We start from the raw sequence: 12,082 nt of genomic DNA on the forward strand, positions 1-12,082 counted from the left end.
ATTACAAAAAGGTATCCTTTCCCTTTCAGTAGATAATCGTCATCTTGCAAATGAGTTTTAATGAAAGAAATTGATAGCAACAGTTTTTTAAAGAACGTTGTGTTTTTTATATAATGGGGTTTATTGGTCGTATATCATAATGGTGTTCATAATTCAACACATTCATTTCAATTATATTTTGCTTCAAGTCTGATAATGACTAATTCAAAACTTATCTGTAATATGAGGGTTAATTTGAAAATTTACTTGCAATTGGCTATTACGTTGATATAGCAATGTAACATATGAACCACCAGTAATGTGTAAACTTACCATATATTCATCCATCATCCACTCTGTTGAATACTGGGAGGAAGAAGTTGATGAAACATGAATTTGCCAGTATTGCTCTTTCTATCTGTTAGGTTTACAGCATGATTAATGTTTTTGCAAGTAGAAGAACATAATGCTGCTTAGATCAGTCAATATATATATTGTTTGTGTGGTGATAATCTTATGTTTAAATGAATGACCAGGTACACTTTCTTTTGCCTGATCGGCCAAAAATATTCAAGCAGGATCTATCAAATTCAAAAATTATGGCATAATATTTGGAAAGTTTCCCAACCTTTTGAAACCAATTAGGAGCTCATAAATAACTCCTGATTTACAGTTTGGGTAATCTGGTATAAGAAAACTTTGTATGGGTCTCCTCAAATGATGTTGTAATATAACAAATGTTTCAATTACATAGGAATTATGTGATGTTATAGGTAACTTACGTGTTTTCTAATCTTTTTTTTTCTTTTTTGTAAATTCTTATAAATACAGAACATTTGGCTTTATGCAGTAAGCTGCTATTTCGATTTGAAATATTAATATTTTATTCAATCGACAGATTTCTAATTGTTTTGTTCAGCCACTTTTCAATAATATTATAAAATATTGGCGAACAGTACGGTATTGTTATGCATAACTGATCGAACATTGTTATTTCATGTAATAAAATTTAACTGTTTGCAGTGTGGCCGTTAACTATGATTTGGAATATTGTTGTCAGGTTGGGTTACAAGGATTTTCTTTTAATTTTCTATTTAAAGAAAATACATATTATTAAGGCAGTAGCAACTGTCATCAATGATAACTAAATTTTCTGTTTGACTATAAAATATTTATATATTTTGTTTTAATTGGTGTTTCCTGTTGTTAGAGTTATCTAAAAGATTAAATTTATGCCATACGGTGTGTTACATTTACCAGTAAGAGAAATAAAATAGTTATCTGTAGAATATATTAATTGCTAATGACTAACCTGGTAGAACTATTCTTTTTTCTTAATTTTTATTCTATTGGTAAATAATAATACAATTTTTTTTATAAAAATTTGTTTGTAATTATAAAACACTTTCTCTTCTACCTTAAAAATTTCACTTTATTTCTCATCCCTCATATATCTTTTTGTTTATTTAATAGCGATGTGAATGGAGTTGTAATTTCATATGATAGAGGTGTCTGATGTTTACTTGGAAGATCAAATGACATAACATTATCAGTTGTGTTAAGTATAATATAATAATTAATCGTGAACTTACAAAAGAATTGCTTTAGAATAATGCTGGAAATAATAGATTAGAAAGTTGTCTTTAAATTTGTACATATGTATAAATCTAGTCAGAGGCCAGTTGGATTTTTGTCGTTCTTCTTTAACAGGTTTATTCATTACATTCTGCTAGCTATTATAATAATTTTTCTTACAATATACTTTGTTGAATTTATAGAAAGTGTCAGAAAATTTCCATTGTAGCAGTATTATTTATTTAAATTAATGTATTTCTAAAAAAAAATTTCTTCCACTTATGTGGAAGAAATTTACGTCTAGAAATATTCTGCATCCTTAAATTCAAACTTTCTGTGTCCTTTTATGTCTAGAAATATTCTGAATCCTTGAATTCAAACTTTAAAACCAACTTGGTGAGAGTACTAGCTTAAAATTGTCAGTTGCTCTCTCTCTTCTAACTTGTATTTATAATTTTATAAAAACATCTACAAGATATTAAGATTTTTTATATCATCTATTATTACAGTACATATTAATTTAATGCAGATTTTTGCTATAATCTATAAATAATAAGAGATGATAATTGAAATTTTAAAGTTGAAAAAAATTTGTTTGATACCAACTTGTATGAATCATGCTTCAAACCAATTTTTAGAATTAAACAAAGTCATTTATCCCAAAAAAAAACAATATTCACTCTTAACAAATTGAACAATGGATCTATTTTTGTTTTCAGCCTAATAAGAAAAAGACCTTTAAGGAAAAAAAAAACGTTATAAAAAAGGACCTTATTGTGTAGAAATTTTTGTTTTTAATAAATTACCTTTTGACCTAGAAGAAGATCATCTAATAAATTTATCTAAAACTAAATTTATAGTTTCTTTTTAACAGAAGCAATATTCTCTACTGTGAATTAGTTTTTAAATAAAATAATTTGGTAAATCCGAATCTCCATCATATTTAATAACCCCCTACCTAAATATTTGATTGTGCTTATTTTATCTGTTTATTATTGTCACTGATTATTTCTGTTAGTTATTAGTCTGAGTTTTCATATAAGTATTATCTTTATATATGACTACGAGTTGTAGCCATTTTTCCTTTTTGTTCATTAGTTTTATACTTCATAATGTTTTACTCATGATGGTTTTTTTGTGGATTACCTTGATCTTTCCAGGAAACCACTGGAACAGTCCCTTTTTATTCACCTGTAGAATAGCATGCTTATCACTCGTGTCATGATATTTATGTAATGTACAAATATATCATCTGAATGAAGTATTTGTTTATTTACATTAGATGAGTAGATTCTCATTAGATTTTGGTCAGCACCAAATAATTTTTTTAAAGATTTTTTTAATTTTGTTAGAATAATCACATTTTCAAAATTTTATTGGGTAATGTAGGTATACTATTCATCAGCTAATTTAGAATAACTTACCCCTGATATCTTGCAGATAATTTGTTTAAGAAGTAATTAAATGTGATTAACGTGATTAATAGAATTTTTCTAGATTGTAGAACCTAGTCGAGTTAGAGGTTCTGTTGATTATGGACGTATTTTTGTGTGCTCAGTTTTCTGTTTTTTTTTTTTTTCAGTTTTGGTTTAGCTATCTGGTCTGTTGGATTGGTAATTGTTGGCAGAATATAATTGGATGTGTTTTTTACTTTAGTTGACAGTCAGTGACTATTTCAAGTTAGTGCAGGTTGTTTGGTTGTGAGCATGTGGAACTTTTCCAACCTGGGAGTTGGTTATCTGTTATTTGATAACATTGTTGGATTATTATTTGGGTTAATTGTTGATAGCATTGACTGTTATAATTTCATTTTGTTCAGTGATAGAACTTGATAGCGGAGTTAATTAATTTTAATTCCAAGCATTTTTTATCGTTTATGATAGCATAGACTATTACAGGTTGATATGTTAAGCTACAGCCTAATCTATTATATACTTAATAATAGTATATATTCAGTTGTTTTGTATTGTTTAGATAATTAGGATATAGAGTGGTATTAAACTACTGTGTTGAACTAAGATCACACCCAGAGTGGTATGGAACAAAGTAACCCCTTTAAAATGAGACCCCGTGCTGGGCGTTCACCAGCCAAGGGGTGAGCAGCGACATACTAGCGTACTGGAGCCCAGTACTTCTGGTGCCTCAGAGGTCGAGAGGTCTATTAATTCGGGAGGATGGTTGAAAGTTGAAGGCGACAGGAAAGACGGTCCCTATAAGGAAAGTGGAGTTAATAGAGGACAGAAGTGATGGTGATGTTACTGAAGGATCTGATTTTGACCATATAATAGTAGAATTGCTCGTGCTGAACAGGATCATCATACAAAATGTGAATGCCAAGAAGGTTTTAAAGGAAATTGCAATTAGGGCCAGGGCCCTTCATAAAGCCCGAGACTTGGAGGTGGTGGTGACCGCATTGTACGAGCTGCCTCACCTATCCTCTCTAATATCCTCTCTAGCGGATAACTCTCTATTATTGATTTTGAATTCAGTCAGGAAGATACAGCGGACACCCCTTTGCCCTTATTTGTCCTCCCGAGAGGTAGGATGGCAGAAGGTATATGGAAGGTGCGAGCTGCCCCAGAAGCTGTGGAGGTCCGGAAACTGCTGATGTACCTTTTTAGAGATTGAAAAGATGGGGCAGTAGGACTGTCTTAGTCAAAGCGCAAAGCAAAACATATGCTGAACCCCTCCAGGCTGTGAAGGAGTCAGTGGCCAGTGAGAAGGTTGGCGAAATTTTGTCTCTCAGGAGAGAGACAGACGATGGTCTCCATGTTAAAGTTAAGGGGTCAGAGAAAGTGTAGGAGTTCCAGTCGAGACATGTGGTTAATTGAACTCCAACCTTCAAAGAACAACAGTATTCATGGTATAATATCCAAATCTGAATAAAAGCAACTACCTTTGGTAGGATTTGAACCTAAACTCTTGACTTCAAAATCAGCTGATTTTCAATAAGTTTTAAGTTTTACTACAAGACCAAGCTAGCGGTTTTGATCTTATGATTGTTTCATTTATTTATTTTTTTATAACAGCGAGATTTTAAAAGTGTAGTCATATGATTGGTGTTCACATTGGTCATGAGTCCCATAACTGGATGTTTTAATTGTTTTCACTCCTTTTTTATATAAAATTATATATTTTTCAATATGTTTTGTTGTTACTGTTTATGTGATTATTGGAAAATAACCAAAAATAATATGTATATAAAAAATCAATCTATAAATAAACCACAGTATTTTTTTAAAAGAATTTATTTATTTTTTTGTAATACAACAATAAAAAAAGTATGATACAATTTTTCTGTATAAAAAAATAATAGTAATATACTATACAATAATAATAACAAAGTAATAAAAAAAAATAACAGTCTACTAATTTTACGTAAGTAAACATACATACAAACATACATACATACATATATACATCAGAATAAACATGACTTACATACTTGTACATAATCAAATCAAAGTTATTTGTTGAATATAAATCGAGGTATAAATTTTTATATAAATATTTTACTTAATATTTAATAGTGATTTTTTTTTTTTAATTGATGTATGATTAATGAGCAGTGCATGAGTTATATGATATGAAGGATGGTGTAATCAGTGGAAAATGCTAGAATGAAATGATTTCATTATTTTATTATGGAATTAATCATTTATAGTGCTATATAAATGTTATATAACTGGGTGTGAGTATTTTATGAAATTTCTTGTTTTACTTATCATCAGAAGCTTTGTCTAATAATTGATGCAATTATCCCTTCCTAGTATAGATTTTTTAAAACAGTATATTAATAATTTTTGTGTTTTCTATTGTTATTATGAGTATTTTTATTTTTAATTATGTAATAGAATAAGTTTGTTTTAATGTTTACCATAATATGGTGTATATGAATATGATGGGTATTGATAATTTGATGATGTTGATGGCGATGAATAACCTGATGAATATGATGGGGAACTATAAGATGATGATGGTGAGGAAGAAGATGCGGAAGAAGAAGCTTGGGATGATGAATATGGTGACGAATACCCACTTAAATGTGACTCAAATGCCTGTGATGTATATAAAGATGATGGTACACCATATGTTGTTGATGGTGAGGAGCTGTACACTGATGCTGGACTACTGTAACTAGCTGATGCTGGACTACTGTAACTTGCTGATGCGGTGTATGGTGACGACGATTGTGATGAGTATGCAGATGATGTGTGATATGGTGTCGATGAGGCCGGTGAACTGTAGGAAGAACTTGATGAAGGAGAACTATATGCAGATGATGGAGAACTGTAAGCGGAAGATGAATAACTCGGTGAACTGTAACTACCTGAACTGTAACCTGATGATGATCCTGATGATGCGGCTGATGAGGAGGATGATGGAGAACTGTATGTAGAGGAAGGAGAAGCATAAGAAGCATAGGAAGATGATGATGGACCGCTGTAAGCAGCTGGAGAACTATATCCAGAATAACCAGATTGTGTTGTTGGTGAACTATAAGCAGAATACAAAGAAGCTGGGGAATATGATGGTGATGACGATGATGACGATGATGTAGAAGATGAAGAAGAAGCAGCAGAAGAGGAAGAACTTGGTGAACTATACGAGCTAGATGGTGAACTGTAACCAGAAGATGCTGAAGAGCCATAAGAATGTATTGAGGATGGCGTGAAACTTGCGGGATATGCAGCATAACTGGATAGTCCAAGTGAACCTGCACTGTATGATGGTACGGAATATGCTGAAACTGATGGTTGTGGGGCTGCAACTGCTGCAGTTGCATGACCTAATGTGTAGCTGAATGGATTTATTTTATATGCTGATGTCAATGGAAATTGTGCTAAATTGAAGCCTCCGTAACCTCCAAAACCTCCATATCCTCCATAACCTAAACCTAAACCGCTGTAAAGTCCAGCTCCATGAAAATCTAATCCTTGGGTATTTGGTACAAATAATGGTACCGCGTGTGGTGTTGCTGCTGCTGCAGCTGGAATTTGATACGCTGCAGCTGATGCTATTGGAAAACCAGCTCCATAACCTGGAATTCCTGTTGCTCCATACGTTGTTCTTTTATTCTTAGGTCCACTTTCATTGTCATCTTCTTTCTTGGTCGATGAATCTGCTAATGCAGATGTAATGCAGCATGCCAACTGTAATAAAAAATATGTATACATTTATAAATTTATTATTAAATCTAATATCTTATATTTATAAATACAATAAACAATTTTATTAAGTCTTTCATTTTTATTAGCAATAATTATTGTATATATTTATATATATATCATACATTTTGTGATTTATAATAAGCGTCCAGCAAAATCTACGGAAGATAAATTGATGAAAATTTTCGAACAGGTTCATCGTTTGGTGTAAGTACACACTAAGAAAGGATTTTTTGAAATTTTGAGTTTAAAGGGTTAAAATGGGGTAACATTAAATTTTACTATGATTTTTTGAATTTCGTTTGAAACCCGAGTACTCTTTTTTAATTTCTCTGCAACAAATAAAAATATCAACTTGATTTTTGATCTGTGTAATCTTTATGTAAATATCTAGATTTTTCGAAATTCGGAAAATTCTCTTGAAGAAAGAAAAAAAAATTTATTTCATTAATAACTTTTGATTTTTTTTTGATATTTTTATTTTTTTATAGTTATTATAGAATTATTATTTATTGTAACATTATTTTTACAATCAGAGATTAATAATAATTATTAATAAATCAATATATTCAAATTAAAAAAAGTTAAAAAAAGGAGATGAAGTCGGATTCAAACCGAAGTGCTGTCCCCTCGTAAGATCCAAATATTTTATTAATTAAAATTTTATTTGGCTATAAGTCAATAAAATAAATACCACTTATCGTTGAAAGCGCTCAATAATGTCTTATTACTGCAGTTAAGAAAAAGTTCAAAATCCAATTTTATTTTTTTGTATTTGACCTTTTTTTAGACACTTTTGGTCCAGTCGATTGCAATCAAAAAGGGAAGTGCGCAACTACATGTTACAAGAATGCTAAATCAAAAATTTCAACATCCTACGGCTAATCGTTTTTGAGTTATGCGAGATACATACATATATACGTCGTACAGACGTCACGCTGAAACTACTCAAAATGGATTCAGGGATGATCAAAATGGAGATTTCCGTTAAAATCTGAAAACCGAAATTTTTCGGAATACTTCCTTTACTCGTACAAGGAAGTAAAAATAATTAAACGATATTTGTAAGAAAACGAAATTTTTATTAAATACAGTATATATACTTTTTTTTAATTAATTATTAAACATGAGTTTTTATTAAATATAAGTAATGGTTTAAGAACGTTTAAAAAGTGAAAGTGATTTATATATGCTGACACGCATGTGTGGACACATGCATCCATGTACAATCACGCGTTTTTTTGTTTTTTTTTTAAGAAATAAAAATAATTTTGCGTAGACAAAATTAAATTAGGTATTAGTTCTATTTGAAAGTATTAAGAAAATTAAAAATCGTGACTGTTTAAATTATTTATCAAAGTGAATGGACAAAGTCTATTGATCTGTTATTTTCAAAGAATTGAATTAAGTTTACGAATGTCAGGAACGTCTGTGTTAAACCATTTCATTGTTATTATTATTATTCATCCAATAATATTATTCAATCATTGTAACGGACATGGTCTGAGACTTTTAATAATATTGTAGAATTAAATAGAGTGGTAGTTTGTAAAGAAAGTGTTATAAATTATTTTCTGATCACGTAACTATGATGTGTTATTAAATTTATTTTTTTTTAACATTTGTGTCTATTAGATTTTATATATATATATTACTTTGTTCAGAATTCATTTCTATGAATTTTTTTCAACAAAAAAAATGTAGTTTTACTTCCACGATTTGAAGGAAGTAACTAGTATTATTACTGAAAATTACTTTAAAATAGTTTTCATTTAAGTCCGTTATATCATGTAGAAATAACGAGAGCAAGTCAATGAGTCAAGAAATTAAAAAAAAAAATTATTTATTTATACAATTTAAAAACTATTCCGCTGTTCTGCGCAAGAAGACCGACTTTTCGTTTCTGATATCCTCACTATTTCGCAGTCAGAACGCACAGAATATAACGCACTACATACGTTCGATTAACCAGTAGACCCTACATAAAAGGATCAAATTCCAACTCGCTCACCACTGTGACTCATCGCATTATGGCGTATGAAAAATATATCACTACACAGTGAATTTAACCTCAAATTTTTTCAACTTTAAATTGAGCGTAACTCAAAAACTACTCAACCAATTTTCATCAAATTTTCACATGCACAGTTTCAGTTACACTACTAAAGCATATATCAATTTCGATGAAATTGTTATGGTAGTTTTGGAGATTTATATATATGTAGATGTATTATATATGATTTTAAAACAGCTTACCAAATTAAATTTGATTTCCTCGAGCGCTTTCGGTTATTCTGCCATTTTCAAAAGTATCAGTATTGTAATAGTTTCTGAATTGTTAGATAAAACAATTAAGAAATTGTTACAATACGGTCGTAGTCACTTTTAAATATTAATTTTTGACGAATTTTAACAAAATGACGATCTGAACAAAATGACGAAGAATATATATATATATATATATATAAAATTTAATTATGAAAGATTATAGTTTTATTTATGTTAGTCATAATTATCCTCTTGAAGATGGTAGATAGCCGAAAGCGCTCGAGGAAATCAAATTAGAATTTGGTAAGCTGTTTTAAAATAATATATAATAGTTATACCAAATGGTGCCATTTTTGAAAAAGTAAATAATATATATATATAGGAAACTTTCCTTTAACTAAATGGTATTTCATATTTCGCATTTTTTGTGAATAAAACGACACCTTATTCGTAAAAATTCGACGGCAAATAACATAGTTATTGCAAAAAGTAGGCCTAAACCGATATGGTGGTTATCTTGTTTTTTATATTATCGTGACTCACTTGATAACTAAATCAAATTTTCACCACGAAATTACGATAATAAAATACATGATGGCCGCCATATAGGTTTAGACCTACTTTTTGCAATAACTCTGTTTGTCGTAGGATTTTTACGGCTAAGGTGTCGTTTTGTTCACAAAAAATGCTTCATAATTTTTATAATAAAACACAATTTGATTGATTTATAATTCCTAAGGTATTTATAATTGAAAAATTTATACGTCTGCCAATATGAAATTTTTCAACGAAGAGTATTGTTATTTTTCCCCCTATTAAAAAATCTCCAACCGTTCTTGAAAAATAGTTTTTTTTTAACAAAATGGCTGGGAAAGACAGAAAATACGCGTTTTCGGTCCTATGTTTACTGGACATTTTTTCTTCAGTATGTTAAATAGAATCACTTCCTGGAGTTTGACTTCACGTGTGTGTGTGTGTGTGTGTGTGTGTGTGTGTGTGTGTGTATATATATATATATATATATATATATATATATATATATATAGTGAAACCATTCTAGAATTTTAGAAATAGTATCATAGTCGATAGTAGCCTTTTTATTGTTATATTAGAAGTAGAAGTTTATATTAAGATTTATTAATATTTTAGAAGTCATTAGTTAAACTAATTTAATTACTTCTTAACAGAATAGAAAATCCATGTTAAAACATATTTCTAAACTGTTTTAAACATGATGAATATTGAAATTTCTTTATCTTGTATTGGCACCTAATTTTAAACTTTTTATCGGTGTATGTATTGAAGAGATGGTACTGAAATTTCTGGTAAAATAATTTTTTTGTCACACTTAAAAAATATTTTAGTAAATAAGTACGGATTTTATTATTACATTTTTTACGACGATTGATGAACGATTCGTGAGAATATTATTAAAACAGAAAAGTAATCTTTAATGGAAATGGCTTCGTTGCAGTGCAGCCATCCATAAGAAATATCTGCAATTCATGCTTCTGAGCGATAAATAGCCTATCCGTTATTCCATTCCACATTACACCAGACGGTGGTGGTCAATGTATTTAATGCCTAAACGGTCAAGAAACCTTCAGTACTTCTTCAAGCATATTGTTTTCGTTTTTATATTTGATCGCATCATGGTAGAAAATTATTTTCAATCATAATTTAGTGTATCTAATAACCAGGCAGGTGTTATCTCAAAAAATAAATGTATAAAATACACCTTATAGTTTTTATAAAAATATTGCTTTTAAAAAACATCGCATTTTAAAAATGAATTCTTATACACAAGAATTTGTATTTATACTTATTTTAAAACCGCATAAATAAGTTTTACATGTCTTATCTAAGCGAATTATTTTATAAAACTTCTGTTTTATATTCAGCGCTAGTGGACTTCTGGCAAATACTTCGCTATTACTAGAATGTTTATCACAGTTCAAACTAAATCATTAAAAAAAGTATAAATAAGTAACCTGAAATTTGTTTTACTAAATGTAATGTCGTCGTATATATCGCCGGCCTCCGTGGCGCGAGTGGTAGCGTCTCGGCCTTCCATCCGGAGGACCCGGGTTCGAATCCCGGTCAGGCATGGCATTTTCACACACGCTACAGATTATTTATCTCATCCTGTGAAGCAATACCTAACGGTGGATCCGGAGTTTAAACCTAAATAAAAAACAATGTATACATCGAAAGATATCTTCTATATCGATTGTAATTGTTTATATCGATCGTTGTCTACCTCAATATCGATTTCCTTAGACAGTTATTATGTAATTAAATATCATGCAACTAATAACATGTAAACACCTCCGGGACAAATAATAATAAATTGTGAAATTTTCAGCGAAATCGGTTCAGTAGTTTTTGAATTAGTAGGGCACACACACAAAATGATGATAGTCTTTTATATATATAGATGGAAAATAAAAAATAATATTTTTGTAAATATTACTTGAAGAAAAAACCTGTATCATTTTAAAAAGCAAACAGATTTTGTTATTTTTTAAGATCTGTATCGGTTAAATTTAAAACCGAAACTTTTTTAACTATTATTTCATACGAAAAAAGTAGTATTTATGCTGAAATCATAAGTTGAAATCATATTCAATTTAACGAATAAATCGATCAAACTTTTTATGAAAAAATTCGATGCCATGGTACAATTGAACGGCCACCAGTTCATATATTATTTCGTTCCGGGAATCATCTACATGACGATGTTTATTCAAATGATTAGACGGTTCAATGTTCTATAAGGGAAGAATGTCACTTCTTTCGATGACGTATTAAAATAAAATAAAAAATTTATTGGCTGTAAATTACGTTTTTTAATAGAAAAATGAGTTTTAGCCGGTAGATAACACTTTGATTACATTCCTTTGATTTCCGAGTATATTAAACATCTATGATATATTTATAAAATTTAACTAATTGTGAGAAACCAAAAGAAACACTTAGTTTTAAAATTAACAGCCATAACGAAGAAAACCCCACACCTCCGAATTTGGAGGAAATTAAAAACTTAATTAAAGAACTTAAAAATAATAAAACTTCTGGGAAAAGTTTAATTA

General features: G+C 29.8%; 1 protein-coding gene across 1 annotated transcript in view; it reads right to left on the reverse strand.

The window, feature by feature from the left end:
• Nucleotides 1-4,795: 4,795 nt before the first annotated feature.
• LOC142331500 (uncharacterized) overlaps nt 4,796-12,082 on the reverse strand; it is a 34,251-nt gene continuing 26,964 nt past the window's right edge. Inside the window, exon 2 of the mRNA XM_075377445.1 lies at nt 4,796-6,707. Coding sequence (XP_075233560.1) covers nt 5,421-6,707 — 1,287 coding nt within the window. The 3' untranslated portion in view covers nt 4,796-5,420. The remainder of the gene's footprint in view (nt 6,708-12,082) is intronic.

Source organism: Lycorma delicatula, chromosome 10 (genome assembly GCF_047948215.1).
Source record: "Lycorma delicatula isolate Av1 chromosome 10, ASM4794821v1, whole genome shotgun sequence".
In the NCBI taxonomy this organism is placed as follows: domain Eukaryota; kingdom Metazoa; phylum Arthropoda; class Insecta; order Hemiptera; family Fulgoridae; genus Lycorma; species Lycorma delicatula.